Raw genomic sequence first — 23,044 nt, 5'->3', positions numbered from 1 at the left:
CCAACCCGAGTCTGACACCCCTGGATTAGACGCTTATCACCATCAATGGGGTCCAATTAGTTAATTTAAAAATCCACGCTCGTACAAAACTGCATCGTACGCTTATTCCCCCTCGATCCCCCGTTGCCATTTCGTAGCAAATTACACCACATTTCCTATGATTAAATCATAAACAGCGAGCATGAATATTTCACTGCAGAATCCTTTATAAAAGTTAAACTTTTGACGTAAACACTGTGCGCTCGAATTAGCGCAAATAGCAGTCATAGCAGTGTGTATTATTAATTAGTGTTATTTTGGATGAGCGGGATTTAAACACGCAAGGTGATATACAAAGGAAGACCCCCATAGGAGAGCGGGAGGTCAGTTAGACGAGGAATTCCATGTCAACATAATACTTTGCTGCTGCCTGGATCAGTGACCCACTTTTTTTCTTGTTCTCTCTCTCTCATTCGCTTTTTTGACTTCCAGCATAATCTGTCAAAAACACACATACACACACATGCAGAGACGCAGATGCGAGCACACAAAGGGACACATTTGGACTCTCCACGTAAGTTGTCAAGATCCAGCACCGCCTGAAAACACGCTGAATCATACATCCGCTCAACATGGCAGCCTTGGCTGAGAAATCACGGACTTTCGTTTGTTTGTGTACGCAGTGAAAGTGAGAATGATGAAAAGAGCGAAGAGTTTTGGACACTTTTTACAAGATTGGAGTTGACGTTTGACGCTCTCGGCATTTGCTTGAGGCATCTCAAAAATTTTAGTATGAGTCTATCTGCAAAAAAAAGGGGCAAATTCTACCCCACTACATTTTTCCTTGCTGGAGGATTATTAAGAGCGGTTTTCCAAGGTTTTTTGAGCTGAGGCACATCTATTATCTGACGCCAACTGCTGTATTTTCCGGATTATAACTCGTGTCTTTTTTTTTAATAGTTAGGATAGGCCTGCGACTAATTCTCTTTTTTTCACCACTCCGACCACCAACAGGCTATGTTGTTTTTTAGGCTATAGTTCTCTAAAAATAACATTTTACTATTTTTTACTATTATATTTTAGTATTGTTATGCTTAAGTTCTTGGTTAAGTATTACCTTAAAAAAATATTGTGATAGAAGAAAACTGTTTTTTTTTAATAAATCAGGGACCCCAAAATATGCCTTGTTAGTTGCCTATTTTTGGTTGCTGTTGTCCAGTATACCATATTTTTGCACTATAAGTCACACCAGCTAAACAATGATGAAAAAAAAATATATGTATACGTCACATTAGAGCACAGGTGTCAAAGTGGCGGCCCGGGGGCCAAATCCCACCGCATCATTTTGTGTGGCCCGGGAAAGTAAATCATGAGTGGCGACTTTCTGTTTTAGGATCAACTTAATATATACTTATATTAAATTTCCTGATTTTCCCCCTTTTAAATCAATAATTGTCATTTTTAATCCATTTTTTTCTGTTTTTAGTTCAAAAATAATTTTGCAAAATCTAAAAATATCTTTAAAAAAAGCTCAAATAAACATTGTTTTAGATCTATAAAAAATGGAATATTCAGGGCTTTGAATCCAGTTCTTTTAATCCATTTATTTAAAAAAATCTCTAAATACTATATCTAAAATGGTCCGGCCCACATGAAATGATGTTAACGTTGCCCGCGAACCAACCCGAGTTTGACACCCCTGCACTAGAGGATAAGTTGCATTTTTGGGCTGGCAATTTTAAATTTTTATCAGAAACCAAAAACATACATACCACATGTCAAACAATACTAAAACAAGCAATAGTACAACAGGCTAAATACGAAATCAGTTAACATAAGTTCTTCAGAAACTAGCAAAAAACATAACAGGCTGTCGGTTGTCAGAGAGAGAAAAAAACATATCTATAAGTCGCATTTGATTATTAGTTGTAACTTATAGTCCGGAAAATACGATGATTACTGTAAGACCTCCCAGTCAAAATGGATTGGACGCCTATCAAACAAGCACAATGGCTTCTCGAGCTCAGACTTCCAATGCCACGCTTCTTCCACACTAGGATGGAAAATGTCAAGAAGAAACTCGTCAATCTGCGGGAGCGCAAACATCCGTCAAAAGACACGAGAGAAAAACGAATCCCGAAAGCCAGCCTTCGAATGTCACGGCGATGGTATAGCGAGCGGTTGTTCCGCTCTACTTGCTCGCGACAAACTCTTTGATGAATAATTAAAGCAGCAGTTTCTGAATTTCTTCTCACCAAAATGTCAATGGATTTTTTTCTGAATGCGCCGCATGTCGAGAAATAGTGACGCACGCTTGTTTCAATTATCACTCAGCACTTTTCAACGTTTCCACATTCACAATCCACATTTCAGATTTGTAAACCAGCCAGTGACATTTTCAAAATGTGCCGAAGAACAAAAGGTTGGACGTCCGCAAAGTCCCCGCCGTCATCTCGCTATGTTTAATTACCGGGGAGATGACTTCATCGCCATTTGTCTCTCTTCAACAATGCTATCATCGCTCAGTGAATGGCTCAACAAACATAATGTTCAGAGACAGCTGCACCCGTGGGTAGGGATGTGTTAGATCAGAGTGGTGTCAAACCTGCGGCCCGCAAGCTAGAAATGGCCCATCAAGGCGTCCAATCCGGCCCGCAAAACCAGATGTTTGTAAGTTGTGTGATCGAGCGCATGCACGACGGCACTTTGCTCAATTTTCTATCCGCAATCACATTCGTTCATTCACCCCCTGCCATTTTTTTCCAAGATGGCGCCGTCACGCGGAAGCCAGTGGCAGTAGCTCTGTCCACTCTTATTTGTTTGTCGTGTTTTACAGCCCTTCTATCTTTTTTAAAATTACATTTTAATATTTCTTAATACCTTCCTTATTACTTGACTTTGTATTTTGTACTTTAATGTTTTTACAACTTTCCTTGTTCTGTTAGCCTGGCTTCTTTCTACTACTACTTTTTTGGAACCATTCAGCCATGCCTATGCTGTCATAAACATGGGACTAGCTGTTACAATACGCAGCAGAAGGAGCAACACCTCAATTACCGCTGGAAATTCGGAGTTGGACAAAAGTGTCGGGAGAAGAAGCAACGCTTCAGACCAACCATTCCATCATGGGATAAGATGGAAGAGCTGTCGGCGCTTACCAGGCCGGAAACGGAGTCGAGGGGTTCTACTCTGCTACTGTTGTCTTCAGCTCCAGACTATTGAGGAACTGTGCGGATACGTTTGGATGAGTGACTCTGCATATTCTCTACCTCGGTCCCAGTCTGCAGAAGTTCCCCATCTTGTGGAAGACTTCCTGTGTGTGGGTCCAGTTTTTGTCCAACTTTACGTCTTTTTGAGTCTGTATCGGTTTTTGCTACCGCAACCAAGATGGCGCCGTTCAAGTGACAGCCGGTGGCGGTAGCTCCGTCCACTCTTGCTCGTTTTGTGTTTTTGCTGCTTTTCTGTCTTAATGATTTGATTTGGTGATGCTTAATGATCCCATTTACTTTTCTTTCCTTTGTACTTTGTGCTTTTGCTTTGTTGTTCTGTCCAATCACCCTCTTGCTACTGCCACAATGACATTTCCCAAATACGGGATGAATAAAGTTATCCAATCCAATCCAAAACTAGTTAAATAAGTTTAAACGCTCCAAAACCAATAAGAAGTAACCTGGAAATGCCCCCAAAACAACAGGAATCAGCAAACAAACAAGTAACATTCCAGAAAGTCCCTCAAAATCAATAGGAAATGATCCAAAATTTACAGAAAGTGACCCTTAAGTGCCTTAAATCTTTTTAAATTTATTTTTATTTAACATTTGAGCCCATTCCACTACCATATATAAATGTTAGCCACTATAGTAGTACTCCCAGAGCCAAATACTTCTTGGTCCTTGCTGAAAAATGATTTTAAAAAACCCACATATAAGCCCATGTTTTGTGTTTATCTTATAACAATAAAACTTACTAAACCATATGTTTTTGAATACCCTACATTTTAATGGCAGAATCAATCCAATCATTTCCCAGATAGTTTAAGTCGCATCGTCTAGTGTTCATTCAATGGCCGCCACCCGTTGGTCCGCTTCTTCTTCACTCCACCCCCCGTTGCTTCCGTCATTTGCTCACAGACGAGTGACCATCACATCGCCGTGACCTAAATGTGTCACATCCTTCTTACCGCGGCTCCCGTTGCTTTATTCTCATAGTATGTCCTCCCTGTTTGCTCATCTCCAGAACAGCTGATGAGCACAATACTGCGTTGCGTGTCTGCATCGTTATCAAAAAACATCGAGGCAATCACGCAAAAGGCCAAGCGGGACAGTGTTAGGCTTTCAAAAATGCCTCCGTGTTCTCCAATGAGCTTGGCCACATGGATGCAATTGCAAGTGGAGGAAGTGCCCTGTTTTAAATAGAAGATGGATTCAAAAGCGGGGGCGCAATATGCTGGCAAGCCGGCAGGAAATAATTCGGTTTCAATGCCACTGACGGCGATAGGTGCCAAATCCATTTTGACAGGGGGTGCATTTTTTCCCCATCCTAACAAAGCAGGGGTGTCATTTTCTGCTGTATACTGCAAAAACCGCAAAAAATGAGAACCCGCGAAAAATGGGGGCATACTGTAAAAAATATGTCTGCAGTATTATTATATATATACGTATATATATATATAGAGAGAGATATTTCAGCAACATGCTTATTTATTTATTTATTTTTGTATTTATTATTTTTTATTTATGTATCTATTTATTTTTATTTATATATTTATGTATTTATGTATTTATGTATTTTTTTTATATTTAGGTATTTATGTATTTTTTTATTTATATATGTATATATTTTTTATTTATATATTTATGTATGTATTCATTTATTTATTTATTTATATATTTCTGTACCTATTCTTTATTTTTATATTTATTTATGTATTTTTATTTATTTATATTTATTTATGTATTTTTAATCATTTATATTTATTTATGTATTTTTATGTATTTATTTATTCATTGATTGATTTATGTATTTATTTATTAACTTATTTATTACCCATCTATTTATATCTAAATGTCTTTTTCTGTATCTGCATTCTCACCCTCTTGCTACTGTGACAATGACATTTCCCGAATACGGGATGAATAAAGTTATCCAATCCAATTTTTCATTGTGTACCATAAAAGCCAGGAAAAACATGGGAATTCTGTATGTGAATTAGGCTCACCCAAGCAGGCAGATTCATTAAGGTTGGGTTCATAGCCGTCATCGCAGACGCATCCGCCGACGGGCACCATCCACTCGCCCTCGGCGTTGCAGTGCATTCGAGGCCCGTTGGCCCCTCGGGACTTGCTGTGGGGGACGCAGACGCCCGACACGGGCACCAGAGCCGTTGTCTCCGCTCCGGAGGGGGTGGCCGGATAGGACGCCAAGTAGAGGCTGGTGGCAGGGCAACGGCGGTAGAAGACCGACACGCCCATGAGGGAAACGCAGGCGCCGCTGTCCACGATGGCCAATACGAAGCTGTGTGGAAGTACGGAGAAAATGCGCTCAAACTAATTCTAGCATAAGTGGGCGGAGCAATGGCACTTGAGAAAGGCAGACTAGTTAAGATCTACATTCATTAATAAGCCTTCATTATAAAACCAGATACATATATTAATCTGGTTCATACTCGAGCAAGGGTGTCAGACTCGGGTTGGTTCGCGGGCCGGTTTAACGTCAACTTGATTTCACGTGGGCCGGACCATTTTAGATATAATATTTGGATTTTTTTTTCATAAATGGATTAAAAGAACTGGATTAAAAACCCTGAATATTCAGTTTTTTTTATAGATCTAAAACAATGTTTATTTTAGCTTTTTTTAAACATATTTTTAGATTTTATAAAATGATTTTTGAACTAAAAACACAAAAAAAAAAAGATTAAAAAAATTACAATTATTGATTTAAAAGGGGGAAAATCAGGAAAATTAATATACATCTATACCACATGTGTCAAAGTGGCAGCCCGGGGGCCAAATCTGGCCCGCCGCATCATTTTGTGTGGCCTGGAAAAGTAAATCATGTGTGCCGACTTTCTGTTTTAGGATCAAATTAAAATGAAGAGTATCGATGTATATTAAATTTTCTGATTTTCCCCCTTTTAAATCAATAATTGTATTTTTTAATGATTTTTTTTCTGTGCTCTTAGTTCAAAAATCATTTTGTAAAATCTAAAAATATATTTAAAAAAGCTAAAATAAACATTGTTTTAGATCTATAAAAAACGGAATATTCAGGGCTTTTAATCCAGTTCTTTTATACCATTTATAAAAAAAAATCTAAATATTGTATCTAAAATGGTCCAGCCCACGTGAAATCAAGTTGACGTTAAAGCGGCCCGTGAACCAACCCGAGTCTGACACCCCTGATCCATACTCTTCATTTTAATTTGATCCTAAAACAGAAAGTCGGCACTCATGATTAACTTTCCCGGGCCACACAAAATGATGCGGCCGGCCAGATTTGGCCCCCGGGCCGCCACTTTAACACAGTTGCTCTAGTTCCTACTAATCTGAAATTCACTTAATAGCGGTGGCTATGGAACGGATTAACCGTGAAAATCGAGGGAATACTGTACTCCTGCATTGACAGAAGTACTATTACAAGCAAGTACCGTCCAAAACAGCAGTACATGCTAGTGTGTTTACCCATTGCGTGTGAGCGGGGCAAAACTGCGGGTCTTGATGTTGATGTGGCTGTATCTGTTGGGTTGGTACTGATGCGGTGAACTGGGCTCAACTTTGGAAAAACTCTTGTCTGCGGCGATAGTGTCAATCTTCACCCAGCCTTCTCTGCTCTCCTTCTCACCATTGGAAGGCTAGACACACACAAACAACAACAAACAAAGACAGTATTTAGGAATTAAAAGAAAAAGATATGAATGTTGGGAAATGAATTGGTTTTGGTTTTAGTGTTAATATACAAATTTGAAAAGAATAGAAATGACTTGCCATTTTTTTATAGAACAGATTCTAATGGCAACATGCATCATTTTTGATTAATTTTAAGATTTTATTGATTCATTTCTTCAATATCGTCCCGCTTGGCAACTTAAAATGATTAGCAATTCCACAAATGGTTCAGGTCATGTGGAATTAATCTTGAGCTATTAATTTAAGATGTCATTGTTTTTTTTCTTTAAAAGTCTAACCCAAAGGTGTCAGACTCGGGTTGGTTTGTGGCCGCTTTAACGTCAACTCGATTTCATGTGGGCCGGACCATTTTAGATATAATATTTAGATTTTTTTAATAAATGGATTAAAAGAACTGGATTAAAAGACCTGAATATTCCATTTTTTATAGATCTAAAACAATGTTTTGGAGCTTTTTATATACATCTACACCACATGTGTCAAAGTGGCGGCCCGGGGGCCAAATCTGGCCCGGCGCATCATTTTGTGTGGCCCGGGAAAGTAAATCATGAGTGCCGACTTTCTGTTTTAGGATCAAATTAAAATGGAGTATAGATGTATATAAAATTTCCTGATTTTCCCCCTTTTAAATCAATAATTGTAATTTTTTAATCCATTTTTTCTGTGTTTTTAGTTCAAAAAATATTTTGTAAAATCTAAAAATATATTTTAAAAAGCTAAAATAAACATTGTTTTAGATCTATAAAAAACTCAATATTCAGGGCTTTTAATCCAGTTCTTTTAATCCATTTATATAAAAAAAAATCTAAATATTATATCTAAAATAGTCCGGCCCACTTGAAATCAAGTTGACATTAGAGCGGCCTGCGAACCAACCCGAGTCTGACACCCCTGCCGTAAAGGGAACATAACCCCATCATTTATTGAAGCTAGATTCCAAGCGAGCGGCCTAAATGTTAACCGAAGACGAGCAGGCCGCAGCGGGAGGTCACGTCGTCGACTTCCGGCGCTTCCTGCTTTGATTTGCATCTTAAAAAAATCACTCATCTATAAAATACCACACGAGCCACCCAGCCGTGATCAGAACGGTGCGTACATTTTCATCCCAAAAAGGCACGGAAAAAGCAAAGGAAACGTCCTAGGAAACTAAATAAAACATTTTTTTGTGTAGATCCCCACTTAGGAAGCCTTTAGAGGCAATTAGGCGGAGTCAAGTGATGTTTTCCAAAGAGACGTCGCCGCGTTTCTGGATGTTGTGAATCGGAGCTTATTAGCTTGAGTTCCGTATGATGTAAGCTGTCGTCTCCTCTCGGCAAGAACTCAAATAATTAGGTTGATTAGACCAACGCTTATTTGTATAACAAGGGTGGCATTAGCATGACAACGGCCGTTGCCGCGTGTTGTTGCTTTTAAGGTTACTATTTCAATGGAGGAGAGTGATTGTGTGTCCAAATGGATTGGACGTTTGTTATCGTCAATGGTAGTAATGAGTAAAGAGTATTTGTGGGTTTTTTGAGTGGAAAGGTGGGATATTTATCATTTATAATCTTTAACTCGACAGCTGCTATTGGACTGTGATTTCTTTAGTTTATTACTTAAACAGTTTTTTTTAATTACAGTGGTACCTCGAGTTACGAGCTTAATTCATTCCGGGACTGAGCTCATATGTCGATATTCTCGTAACTCGAACAAACGTTTCCCATTGAAATGAACTAAAAACAAATTAATTCGTTTCAACCCTCTGAAAAAACACCAAAAACAGGATATTGGATTGGAAAAAAAATGTTTTATGGCTTCTAATTTGCCAATTTATAACAAAGTAACATAACTAGTGGGATAATATTACTAAAATGTGTTTAATAGAACTAAAATTAGACGGATTTCGCGGAGGGTAGAGAGAGAGAGGGACATAGAGGGCCGCGGGGGAGACTTTTTGCACCGGTGAATCGTAATATAACATAAACAAATTTAAATGAACTTGGATTACGATGCAGACACACTCAAAAATAATTTAATCTAACCTTACACTAAACTTAATTCTAATTTTGTTTTACATTTTTATACCTTTTGTTGCCCCATCTCCACCCTGACTTTCAGTCAATATCAAGGGTTGTTTGAGTTTGTCTTCCCTTCAAAATATTCCCAAAATGATGCACACAAATGTCCCCACAATAGGATAACGTACAACCACTTGCCAACGAGAAGTAGTCTTGTATTAGCGATCGCTCTGCCAACGGGAGCGAACAGGCTAAGGGGGGAAAAAACACTGAAAAAATTGCAACCCTCCGCCCAGTGCTCGCAGAGACATTACAAAGAGGGAGTTGCGACCAGAGATATTATATGAGGGAGTTGTGGGGAGAGAGCTAGTGCCCCTGATGTTCTTATGAGCAGCCAACGAGAAGTAATATATACTCCTCGTAGCGATCGCTCCACCATTCGCGCTGAGTGATGGAAAAAAAACACTGAAGAAAATGCAATGCTCTGCCCAGTGCTCGTAGATATCTGTTATACACGAAAGAGATGCGACAAAAAAGACAGTGCGCTACAATGATAAACAGCCTCTCATGTCTTGGCCACCTGGCTTTCTCGTATCTTGAAATTTGTCTTGTATCTAGAGATAATTATTTGCTCGAAATTTTACTCGTATCTCAAAATGCTCATATGTCAGGGTGCTTGTATGTCGAGGTACCACTGTATTCTATTAACTAAATTTATTTTAAAAAGGAGGAAAGAAATACATGGTTTTTGAAATTGTTGTCTTTCTATTATTGAATATTTTTTATCAACAGTAAATACTATCCTTTTTATCTATTTTAAGGATGTTTTTTTAAATATATATGTTGTAACCACACATTAAAAACATACTACATTTAACTCTATCTTTTTGATAAAAAAGAAACCTGTAAATAATTAATTATAACAATGTATTTGTTTTAAATTGTATTATCGGTTTTAAATTGTTTCATCTTTTTTTCATTCATTTTTATTTGAAAAAAAGGGATTTCAGCCTTCCCTCCCAGTTCTAACGGTTTGGACATTTATCACCACCAATGGCAGACAATGGGGAATGAAGTGTTTAGGTCGAGTGCGCTGTATCGGAAGATAGACGAAGACAAAACTGTTCTCAGAAACTCGTAACTCTCAACCCGAGCTCCTTTGTGCGATCCCAACGTCACTCACTCGACATAGAAGATAAAGAATATACGACGAGCTCACCTCGGCCGCCCAAGTCTTCTCCAGTTCCCGCTGGCTGTCGGCCTGCTTGTAGTACAAGGTGAGCGTCTCTCGGCAGGTGGGCGACGGGTTCCGCAGGCTGGCGCAGTCGCGCACCGAGAAGCGCAGGGTGACGAACACCCGCGGGGAGGCGTGGCGGTACAGAAAGGGCGTGGCCAACCAGTTGTCTTTCGTCCGGGAATTGACGTTGCACACCTCGAACGTCCGGATGAGCTTGCCACGGTCGTCCAGGACGCTCACTTCGTCCCACTGGAAGGACGCAGACAACAATTGAGCTTGAAAAAATCTTTTAAAAGTGATTCGCTTAATCGAGCAATCACAGCCGTTTAATAATGTAGCGCGGATGTCGACGTTTTCTCCCCTTAGGACTTCTTGTCCATTCCCTCGTGTCTAACAATGCGTAAATAAGCCAAAACTAACACGTGTGCATTTATAGTTTATCAAACTAAGGAAAAAAATGTTCATTTTATACTATTTCATACGTTTGGTTGTACTGCATAAAATGGTGTACCGTATTTTCACGACTATAAGGCGCACATAAAAGTCTTAAATTTTCTCCAAAATAGACAGGGCGCCTTAAAAACGTGTTTTTAGCGCGTGTCCGTATGTTTAAGCTGGTGTATGTTTTGCCATGCCTGGCTGCGTCTTTAAAAACGGTGCGTCCTGTGTGTGTTTCAAATACAGAAATAGCACTCGTTACCGACACTGGCTAAAAATACGATGTGCCATATAGTCGTGAAAATACGGTACCTTTCATCCAAGAGGTGATAAAAGTACGAGACATTGTTATGCATTTGTTTTTAAATATAATTTTTCCGTACAATTATAACAAATATTTAAAAAATGAATACATTGTTGACACTCCAAAGTAGATTTTTATAAGAGTAAAAGAGTAAAAAAGAGATCATTTGTGCGTATAAGGGTTAAATAAGATTTTAAAAAATACTTTTTTAAATATATAATCATTCATTGCAATCATTTTGAGTCTTTTAAATGACCAAAACAGTCAACGGTTTTTAGAACAATGAATAAAACACACCTAAGCGAACACAGACGTGAGTAATATACATCAATAACATGAGAAAATTGATTCAAAAAAGCTCATCTTCAATCCTGCATTAGTACTTTTTTTGGGTGGAACTGGAGAATGACATATTTGGCCTCACCAACATTCAACAATGGCAACAGAATGTTTTTTGGGGAGAGATGAACAAAAGGTCCCAACACCCAGTCCCTGCCAGTGCAAAAGTTGTGTGTCTGTCTTTGTGCGCTTGTGACAAAAATCTGCCCCTTCACACAACATTTGGTCCAATTATAATAATGACGAGGCGCAGCCAGGACGACTTGGCTGTGCTGTCACAATAAAAGGAATATAATAGTTATTCGCTCCGTTTGAGACAGACTTCAGAATAAAGCAAATGTTGGCTTGGGCACGATATCTCAAATTGTCTTGTGCCATACTGCAACTGCAATGACATTTCTTTTCACTATTCTTGTAACACAGGGGTGTCAAACTCATTTTTTGTCACTGGCCACGTGGTAGTTTCGATTACATCCGGAGGGCCGTTATGTCTTCCAACTAGGCTGCCAAAATTAATCGATTAATAAATTGACAGCTTTCTCGATCGTGCTAATCGATAGATCATTTTTGGGCATTCAAATTAGTACAAATTGTTTGCAATTATTGATTTAAAATCAGGAAACAGGAAATAATCTACAATCTTCATTTGAATTTCATCATAAAACAGAAAGTTGGCACTCATCATTTACTTTCTCGGGCCACACAAAATGATGCGGTGGGCCAGATTTGGCCCGTGGGCCGCCACTTTGACACGTTTTGTAACATATGCGATGACATTCATTCATTCATTTTCCAAACAAGGAAGGGGTGCTGGAGCCTATCCCTAGCCAACATATTCATTAATGGTGTTAAAGGCAGTAGTCACTGTCCATTTTGACTAAGATGGGGGAATGTGTATTAGTCCAGTCTAACTAAAATATGTCACTGTCTCATAAATGTCTCTAAAAACATATTTTTCTGTCCTTTAACTCGTTCAATGCCGTTGACAGCAATACACGTTCAAACAATTTGAACTTTGAGGACAAGCAGCGATCATTCAAAAGTGCATTTGAGACTCAACATCATATATTCTTGATCCTCCACATAGAATGACAGACATTACTACCACTGCCCGCCCTTCCCAGTTCATAAAGATTCAAGTTCAGTGCCGTGGACGATGTTAGACGTCCAACTATGTGGATCTTTTCTTCCTTCGGCTGAGAATTTGAAAGAGTTTGTCACGAGTAGACATCCAATCCCTTTCAACTGGGAAGAGTGGGCAGCGAATCAACATTCTGTCCAAGCGCAGATTTTGCTCAAAAGATGGAGATATGCTTGAAAGGCTGGAGGCAACAAGTAAAGAAACAGATGACGGGGGAAGGGCGTTATTAGTTGTGTGTGCGTGCATGTTTGTGTGTTTTCTCTTTGAAAATTCCTGCCTGACTTTCGTCTCCACATGCCATCATTTTCCAACGCTTCGGGGCACGCGGATATTCTTGTGGTGTTTTCGTGCTCGTAATGACAGCCCCCCACACAAAAATCAAACTAAAATTCAGCTTTTGATTCTCCCCATATTTCTCCCTTTCTGGGCCCATGTGACATTCTTATGAAAACTTTTCCCTTCTACAAAAGCCTACTTTGCTCCGCCTCGTCCATATGCCGGGTAATATATGAGCGTGTCCTGGTTTGGGGTCTGAACCGTCACCCCTCCCTGACTTCAGTCACTAGAGGGATTACGAGAGTCGGCGGCATTTCAGTTTAAATCAAATCATGAATATGAGTTGTTCGTATTTTTGGGGTATTTTCGACGAATCATCTGCCCTTCCCCCTTTTGCGTTGAACTGTCCCTTTTGTGTCATGAGGCCAGTGGGATGCAAAGGGCCTAAGGTCAGGAAACAAATGAAAGTTCCACAAAGGCTGTTTCTATTTAAAACCTGGAAGTCATCACGCATTTATGCCGTCTTTTTTTTGGTATAATTGGATTGGATAACTTTATTCATCCCGTATTTGGGAAATTTCGTTGTCACAGTAGCAAGAGGGTGAGAATGCAGATATAGGAAAGGCATTTTAGACATAAATAGATAGGTAATAAGTAAGTTAATAAATAAATGAATATCCATCCATCCATCCATCCACCCACCCATCCATCTGCATACATATATTTAATATGTATACATACACATAGATTGACATGTATACCAGTGGCGGGCTGTCAGGCCCTTCAAGGCCTTTTCTGCTGGCCTAAGAAATATCTGAATCATATATTATATTTTGTCCATCAATACTTATTAAATAATTCCAAATTGTCTGTTAGCTTTCTTTCATTGCTTTTCCCCCTGGTTGCACTGCTTCCAGATGTGTGTTTTCATATTGAAGTATTTAACCAATCACATTTCAGCCATTATTTGTTGCCAGGGTCAGAAATCTGCCTCAAAGCCTTCACAATCAGTTCTGTGGGCTCTGCTGCATTAAACAAGCGTCAATAAGACTGTTGCTTTAACCAATCAGATTTCAAGTTGGCAACACCACAATGTATTGTCGCGGGCGTAGGGATACGTCATTGCCTTGTTGCAGGCGTAGGGATACGTCATCGCTTTCACCAACTATGAGGCTAGTGATTAGCCAGAGCTATCAAACTGTATTTGGAGCGGGCTGCACAAGCAAATATATTGTTGTGTTGATTTAAAGCCATTTTCAAGACGGACTATGCCAGAAATACGACAGGACAGGCTCGACTTTCAGCATTAGCTTGGATGGCGTTAGAAAAGAAGGACTAAAGAAAGGAGGATGGATATTGTGTACAGTTGAAAAGGATTTTTAGTGAGTAAAATATGGCTATATTCCTAAATAATATTTCAATTGTGGGCCAAGTTCTGATATCTGAAAAGCCCCAGTGTTTGTATTTAATCACTAAATGTACACCAGCTTTACATGGAGCATAATTGATATCATCTTTAAAGTATTTTTCCATTTCCATTCAATAACGACAATAAAAGCGTTTGTGGGTGTGTGTGCGCAATTAGGAGACATTTTAGTCCTGAGCCAAAATCAGTCACAGATGAATGAACTTTACTGACCCAGGGTTTGACCCCGGCGCAGTCACGCAAAGCAGAGGTGGCGGTGCGCGCGCACGCTAAGAAAGAATGGCATATGTACGGATTAATCACAGCGATCTCATCATGGATGAAGTCACATGACAAAGAACACGTGGGGGAAGTTTAGCCCCGTCGGCAGTCTTCGAGCCAAGGTTCAGATCTTTTTGGTCTTGTGGTATGTCGCCAACATGCAGCACACCTTGAAATTACGCATCGGGTAGATAAACACAAGTAAGTGCAGGCTTACAAATGAAGCCTGTCATCATCCGGCGGATCTCAAAGCTCTCAAAGAGAGAAGAGGAAAAATCCCCTTGGCCCTTTTACTGGATATAATTGGACTTTTTTTATGCTCTTCTCAAGAACGATGCTTACACAGTTTCTGATGGCTTGTAATCAGCCTGATTTCCAGTATAGCAGTGGCAGGCCGTCAGGGCCTTCAAGGCCTTCTCTGCTGGCCTAAGAAATATCTGAATCATATATTATATTTTGTCCATCAATACTCCAAATTGTCTATTAGCTTCCTTTCATTGCTTTTCCCCCTGGTTGCACTACTTCCCGATGTTTTTTTTTCATATTGAAGCATTTAACCAATCACATTTCAGCCATTATTTGTTGCCAGGGTCAGAAATCTGCCTCAAGGCCTTCACAATCAGTTCTGCAGGCTCTGCTGCATTAAACAAGCGTCTATAAGACTGTTGCTTTAACCAACTAGATTTGAGTTGGCAACACCACAATCCCTTGTTGCAGGCGGAGGGATACGTCATCGCTTTCACCAATTATGATTGGCTAGTGATTAACCAGAGCTACCAAACTATATCTGGAGCGAGCTGCACAAGCAAATATATTGTTGTGTTGATTTAAAGCCATTTTCAAGACGGGCTATGCCAGAAATACGACAGGACAGGCTCGACTTTCAGCATTAGCTTCGATGGCGATAGAAAAGAAAGAAGAAAGAAAGGAGGATGGATATTGTGTACAGTTAAAAAGGATTTTTGGTGAGTAAAATATGGCTATATACCTAAATAATATTTCAACTGACGTCCATCGCTGTCTTTTCCCGGGGAAATCACCCCGCTGGCCTGGTTGTAATGTCTGAAAAGCTCCGGTATTTGTATTTAATCATTAAATACTGCTAGGAAGTGGATTTTACCCCATTTTAGTGCATTGATTTATTGATTATTTTTAATGTGTCGCAGCTATAGCTGCAGTAGAGGTTTTATAGCCATAAAATAGTTTGAGGGTTGGATTGATTCGTTGAAGGCGCTACGAGAAAATGCACGGACCGTCACTGCAATATAGTACATGACACGTGTACTTCTGAGTTTAGAATATCATAACTTTGGGTGAGAGAAATAGATATAAATCAACAATAACAATTTCACATTTGCATTCTCTATTGAACTGATGTGAGACAGACGTGCTATAGACATAGTATTATGATATTAGGTTATGTGAGACTATATATTTAAATTATGACAAGACCGCACATTTTGAGGGGAACCAACAAATTTGCAATTTGGTGTATAACCAAAAATACTGGAAATGTCAACAAATACTACCAATACATCAACCTATGGGTCCTGTAGAATCCAAAAAGAAACAACAATGCTGACACAAGGAAAAAATAAATAAAAACTCTCACAACAAATATTGTGGTTGAATTTGGAATTCCAATGATCTTTTTTTTTTAAACAAAAACAAATGACAGCTTTCATCTACCACTGAGGTAAGCAAGGCATGTGATGTGTTATGTGTTGGTGGTTTCTTACCCCTGTGTCCGGGTAAGTGGTCCAGCCCAGTTCTGAGGTAGACTCGGTTGTGTCCAGCAGCATCACTGTCAATGAACAGACAAAATAGTTTTAGTCAAAAATGACTGCTGTGCAGCATTAAAAATTGAACGTCATGTCAACTTTATAATCAAATAGATCAAAAAATACATGGAGGCTTGCAGCACATTGTCGTTTCACACCCCCCTCCAATTCTAGAGGTACACCAGAGCTCTCTGTCAAAAATCATCAGACCTTCTGAGTGAGGATTCACACTGACAAGGAACTGCAAATTGACCCTAAAACGGCAGCCTCCACCAGAAGTCAAACATTGGCCACGTTAACACGCCATAAGAGTGTCAAATATTCGGACAGCCGATTGCCGATTTTTGGAGTGGGTGGATGGTGGATGTAGCAATTCCACTCTTGAAGCCACTTAGATGATTGCTACTGCAATCTGACACGAGGGCCTCCCACACAAAACACCTTTTATTTTATTTTTTTAAATTAGCTATATGAACATTTGATCAGAAAGAGATTGAAGCAAGAATGCACGAGTCAAATCAAAGTCAAAGGAAAGCAAGAAAAATAAAAACTACCGTATTTTCACAACTATAAGGCGCACATAAGTCTTACATTTTCTCCGAAATAGACAGGGCGCCTTAGAATCCAGTGCGCTTTATATATGGACCAATACTAAAATTGTTATCACGATAAAATAAAATAAATCAGTCGATAGGGTACACCATCCTCCACAGCTCTCACAATTACAGCAAGCAGCCCCTGACTCTACTATTTTCCCGTAGAAAAAGTACTGCGCAGTGACTGCTGGGATATATAGTTCTTTTTGTCAATACACCACAGCTTTACGAAGCATGGAAGACAGCGTTGGAATAGTTACGCTAGCTACTAGCTATCTACTATTTGCGAATGGATTGTGGCCGCCTGGACGAACGTATAAAACTCAGCGTTTTTGATGACTCATTCGGGCAATTGTTCAATTTGGACACAGAAAATGAGGACTTGGATAGATTTGTGGGTGATGATGACGTGAGTACATTGTAAAATGGCTAAATAAAGTACAACCAAACTCAGTTTTGCTTCCGTTGCCTTTTTAAAAACATGTTTTAGCATGTGTCCGTATGTTTAAGCTGGTGTATGTTTTGCCATGCCTGGCTGCGTCTATAAAAACGGTGCGTCCTGTGTTTGTGTAAAATACAGAAAAAGCACTCGTTACTGACACTGCGGCTAAAAATATGATGCGCCGTGTAGTCGTGAAAATACGGTAACTCTTTCAACACATTATCAATATTTTAATCCTTGGCTGAAACCAGAGCATTCACAGCAAATATTCCCGGTTTAAATCATTTATCATAACTATGCACATACATATTCACATGCTATGATGCAAGACCGTACATTTGAGAATCACACTGGTGCATATCAGTGAGTTTTGTGGCTTTGGGAAGACTCCAGTTGGTCGGGAATTGGTGAAGTGAGGCTAAATACTGCAAATTACCCCCCAAAAACCTCAGCTTTGTGACTCATCCAGTCACTAATTGCAGTCAACCAATCCCACAGAGGACATACAGTATCTCCAATGTAATATCTTGAAAATAAATCTGCGTACAAATTTGAAGGATTCTCACCCCCTTCAAATTTTCGGATGGCATATTTAAACGGAAGTTTTTAAACCTCAAGTACTATGGGCCCTAAGATTGGCCCTTGTGGAGCACCGCAGGAAAAGGGGAAGTAACGTTGACATTTTGTAACCAACAACCACAGAAAAGCACAACCACTCAGGGATATCAAACTTCAAGTTTTTTTTTCTTCTTCAGGGGGACCATTATGTTGGCTAAAATAAATATTTAAATCATTAGGCAACCATGGATAGTGCTAGATGTCCAATCCATTTTGTTAGGGAGGGACCTCTTCCAGTCAAAATGACTTGGGCAGCTAACACTATTTGACGACTAATCGATGAACAAACGAATTGACAATTTTGATAGTTTAGAGACATTGTTGATCTTAAAATTGAGCAAATCCTCTTTTTGAGCCTCTTCTATAATCCTTAGAAAGTGGGATTTATGGGTGTGTGTGTGTGTATGTTAAGATTCTCTCGCTACGTTTGTCCAAAACATGCAACGTAGAGAGTTGAATTTTTTTAAGGTGACCAGAAACGACTGACAGATCCTAATAGACAAGTGTTTGAATTTCTTCACCGTCTCCAAGTGTGTAAACGCAGTCTTTTATTTGTTAAACACCCATTTTTCAAAAGAGATTTTTTTTTTTAATTAAATAGTGCAAAAATGGTCTTTTGGTTCTAAACAAAGCCGGGTCACACTGCTTGAAATTGCAATATTTATCTGCATTATTTTTTTATGAATGTAAATATTTTCTCTAACTTTTTAGGTATTTTTGCTCTGATGTATGTAAACAAGAACAAAAACATTTTTAAATCTCTGGGATAGAATTAAAATAACTAAAAATAATATAACTATCCCCTTTTTAAAAAAAATTAACATGTTTCAAATTTTGTTAATGACCGCAAAACTAAAAACATTAAATATTCTCTAATTTTTGCAAACCACAATCTTTCAGAAATGTCATCAAATACTGATTTTATCGAGAAACAAAGTGGATGCACATGATTTACTTTCACGAGACCGCCAAAACAATAGGGATTTGCAAAATCTGGCCTCAAGTTTGACAACATAATACCCGACTTAAAGAAACAAAAAGATATATAGCAAGGAACAAAAAATGGAAACAAGGAAGCAACTCCACAAGAGAAATCTTCAGGAATAATGACAAAGCAGAGCAAAATGGAAACAGAGGTCACCCAAATGTTAGCTAAATTTGCTTTGGCCTTGAACACATTTCTTTGCCGGTTTATAAATAAAATGCAAGAAATGCTTTCCTTACAAAAGCCCGCAATGGAAAAAGATGACTTTGTCACTTTTTCAGGCAAAGCCGCACCATTGTGTTCGTACGCACATCTTGTCGAGATGGCATCTACACTTAGAAAGCGGCCACAGGAATTTTTTCCAGCTGGCTTCCAAAATCCCGTTGGCCGCCATCCTTTCTAATCTGGCAGCGTCGGCGCGAGCGCACGCTAAACCAAAGTTCCCCGCGGCTGGCGAAGCGGCAACTTCCTCTCGGAATGCATTTTCTCCCTTCAAAAACAATACTATCATTGCATCAGGAAATACTCATTTCTCACCATCTGTCGATGGATAAATAATTCTCCCAGTAGTCATACAATTTTCATCCCTTCCTACTCATATTTAATGGCGCAAGATTGTTCACTGGAGAGGAATTTCTCCACCGTGCAAAGGGGAAGATGTCTTGACTGTCATCTAACCTAAAGGCCAACTGTCTGTTTCGCTCTGTATTCATGGAGAACGGAGGTGATCATGCATAAAACAACAAATAACAGGAGAGTAGTGATATCATTGGTGGGTTATCTCCTTCACGTCTTCGCTTTGTGCTCTGAGGGAGCTGCTAAGAGAGTTTTTTTGAAAGATTACACTTGCAGATGGAGACAATCTGTGCTATTTTATGTCCTTGTGAATGATTCCTCCCTTTATTTGTGTAAATACATAGAAAATTATCGTGTCTGGTCCCATTATGAGCTTTGTAAGTGAAAACCATCGTAATAAAAATGGCGGAAGGCAAGTCATTTTAAGTGTAGAAAATGAATTTGGCACGGAGTTATTTTTATTTTTTTGAAAACCATTTCATAGTTATTCCAACAAAATAACTTTTTCCTGAAATTCTGGTTGTGATGTCACAACCAGAATTAATGATAATGTCGAGCTTTCCAATCGGAGTTTTTCTCTTTTTTAAAAAAACATTTCAAAGTTATTCCAATCAAAACAACTTTTTTTTTCTGAAATTCTGGTTGTGATGTCACAACCAGAATTGATGATAATGTCGAGCTTTCCAATTGGAGTTTTTCTCTTTTTTAAAAAGGACATTTCAAAGTTATTCCAATCAAAACAACTTTTTTTCCCCTGAAATTCTGGTTGTGATGTCACAACCAGAATTAATGATAATGTCGAGCTTTCCATTCGGAGTTTTTCTCTTTTTTAAAAAAGACATTTCAAAGTTATTCCAATCAAAACAACTTTTCTGCAATTCTGGTTGTGTTGTCACAACCAGAATTGATGATCATTGCTGCACTAGCTTGTAAACCTGTAAAAAAAAAAAAATTATAGCATGCTAGTAGAAGCTGTTGCTCATTCTGGGAGTGACATCATCTGCTTGGAGAGTTTTCGTAGGCGGGGCAGTTAAGAAAGGAAGCATAATTGGGAAGGAATGTCATTATTATAACTTATGTCACATTTTATGAATGGTTTTGTGTCTAAAATATTATCTGCTATCATTTTTAAAACACTATTATTTCACAGCATTAACTAATTTGCTGCTACAGACAGTGATAGATGTCAATCTAGAAATTTGAATACATTTATATGAAATATGATGATCAAGTGATTCTACATCCACATAATTTTTACAGTCACAACCCAGAGTACATTATGTTAACACCCTTGATTTATAGTGCAGAAAATGGTTGTTTTGAGGATGTCTGTGGAGATAAACCACACAAAAACAAGGACACACGAACCCAAGACTTCAGAATTGACAAATGCCCTAACCGCCTAAACAATTTTCTTTTTTTTTTAAATGACAAATTCACCCCACAATCTTTTCAGTTCTTCAACAAATAATATAAAATACCTCTCAGCCAACCAGTACTCATAAAAAACAACTCTACTTAACAGATGCTGAACTTTCCTCTCCAAATTCAATTATCTACTGCTCCAAGGCAGTTCAGCCAAGCACGGATAATAACGCGTATAATGATTTAAAAATGAATATTCATGTCCGTCTAGTTTCCCAACAAACTCAGACGTGCAGACTTTGTCACCAGAGAGCCCCTCGCGCGACTCATGCCGTGACAGTTGCATGGTAAATAATTAACGGCGACATCCGGCGCTAACACGTTGAGTGCGCACCTTTCAGAGGATTAAGACCTCCCGACATGGGCAAAAAAGCGAAGGGACATTTAGCGACTGGGCCACTTGGCTGTAAAAGCCCCTTTATTTAACTCTACTTCTCGCACAGGCGCTGCCACCACGCACGTCGCTGTTATTGGTCCATCTGACAGCAGAAACACTCAGCTTTTGTTCCTGACGGCTCCGAGAAGTGCCGAGTCCGCAATCTGGACCTGAGTGCTGCTGCCTTTAAAGCACACGGCTGCACTCGCGTCTTATTTTACCGCCATGACGACCCTTGTCCACCTATCTAGTCCTAACGTCCCCGTGGGAGTACAAATATATCACTCTGGAGATCGCATTTTAAGGGCCTGAGGGTCCGCTTACACGAAAACGAGGTGGAAACGCCAGATTTTTCCAGTGAGCCCAATCGTTAGCATGGCGTTGGGGGCTGACAAGGGTCGGTGGGGGTGCTGGAGCCGTTCCCAGCTGAGATGGAGGACACCCCTCATTTTGTGTGGCCCGGGAAAGTAAATCATGAGTGCCGACTTTCTGTTTTAGGATCAAATTAAAATGAAGATTGAAGAGATGTATATTACATTTCCTGATTATCCCCCTTTTAAATCAATAATTGTAATTTTTTTAATCATTTTTTTCTGTTTTTTTTAGTTCAAAAATCATTTTGTAAAATCTAAAAATATATTTAAAAAAGCTAAAATAAACATTGTTTGATATCTATGAAAAACTGAATATTCAGAGCTTTTAATTCAGTTCTTTTAATCCATTTATTAAAAAAAATTATCTAAATATTATATCTAAAATGGTCTGGCCCACGTGAAATCAAGTTGACATTAAAGCGGCCCGCAAACCAACCCGAGTCTGACACCCCTGATTTACACCCATACTCATACCTAGGGGCAATTTAGAGTGTACAATCCACCTACAATTTCTTTTGGAAGGTGGGAGGAAGCCGGAGTACCTGGAGAAAACCCACGCAGGCCAAGGGAGAACAAGCACACTGGAGGACCGACCTGGATTTGAACCCAGGACCCCAGAACTGTGAGGGCGACTCGCTAACCACTCATCCACCGGGCCACCAAACATTTGGGTAATTAATAAATTAGGAAATTTTAAGTCATATATTCTTTATTCTTCAAGTCAAGGGTGTCAGAGTGAGGCTGGTTCGCGGGCCGCGTTAACGTCAACTCGATTTCATGTGGGCAGGACCATTTTAGATATAATATTTAGATTTTTTTTTTTATAAATGGATTAAAAGAACTGGATTAAAACCCCTGAATATTTAGTTTTTTATAGATCTAAAACAATGTTTATTTTCGCTTTTACAAAATGATTTTTGAACTAAAAGCACAGAAAAAATGGATTAAAATGACAATAATTAATTTAAAAGGGGGAAAATCAGGAAATTTAATATACATCAATACTCTTCATATTAATTTGATCCTAAAACAGAAAGTCGGCACTCATGATTTACTTTCCCGGGCCACACAAAATGATGCGGCGGGCCAGATTTCGCCCCCGGGCCGCCACTTTGACACAAGTGCTCTAAGTAGAATGAATTTTCAGGCAGATCTTTTCCATCCTAATGTACTGTTTAAAATGGAACATTTCTACACAGAACTGACCCCAAAAACGGTGACACAGCATCCTGCCCTTGCCGCCAGGTTGCTAGCGCTGAGTCACGCGTCACACGCCGTTTATTTTCTCTTTACACATTCTCCATTTCTCTGTCTTGAAAGGACAGGCTCATCGCACCAATCCACCCAATTACCGCCCGGTTCAAGAGCGAACCTCCTGCAGTAACTTGGCCCTCGTGACCTCGGAGTGAGAATGTTAACACGGCCCTCGGATTATACACACTTTTCTTCGAGTCAGGTTATGCAGCTGTTTTTAGACATTTTTGGGGGTGGAATGCAAAACTGGCCAGCCCGGTGCACCAGGGGTTACCGAGTTGGCCTCACGATTCCAAGATCGAGGGTTCGAT

At 39.2% G+C, this 23,044-nt stretch overlaps 1 protein-coding gene across 2 annotated transcripts in view; it reads right to left on the bottom strand.

Annotated features, from left to right (window-relative positions):
* Positions 1-23,044, bottom strand: part of ephb6 (eph receptor B6) — a 42,037-nt gene that overhangs the window by 14,516 nt on the left and 4,477 nt on the right. For both annotated transcript variants that reach the window (XM_077599419.1, XM_077599421.1), the window contains exons 2-5: positions 16,046-16,110; positions 10,104-10,370; positions 6,663-6,832; positions 5,198-5,493 (exon numbers count right to left, since the gene is read on the bottom strand). In XM_077599419.1, coding sequence (XP_077455545.1) covers positions 5,198-5,493; positions 6,663-6,832; positions 10,104-10,370; positions 16,046-16,110 — 798 coding nt within the window. The remainder of the gene's footprint in view (positions 1-5,197; positions 5,494-6,662; positions 6,833-10,103; positions 10,371-16,045; positions 16,111-23,044) is intronic.

This window comes from Stigmatopora argus, chromosome 4, assembly GCF_051989625.1.
Source record: "Stigmatopora argus isolate UIUO_Sarg chromosome 4, RoL_Sarg_1.0, whole genome shotgun sequence".
Classification (NCBI taxonomy): Eukaryota; Metazoa; Chordata; class Actinopteri; order Syngnathiformes; family Syngnathidae; genus Stigmatopora; species Stigmatopora argus.
The sequence above is the reverse complement of the archived record's forward strand: the minus strand, read 5'-3'. Positions and strand labels throughout refer to the sequence as shown.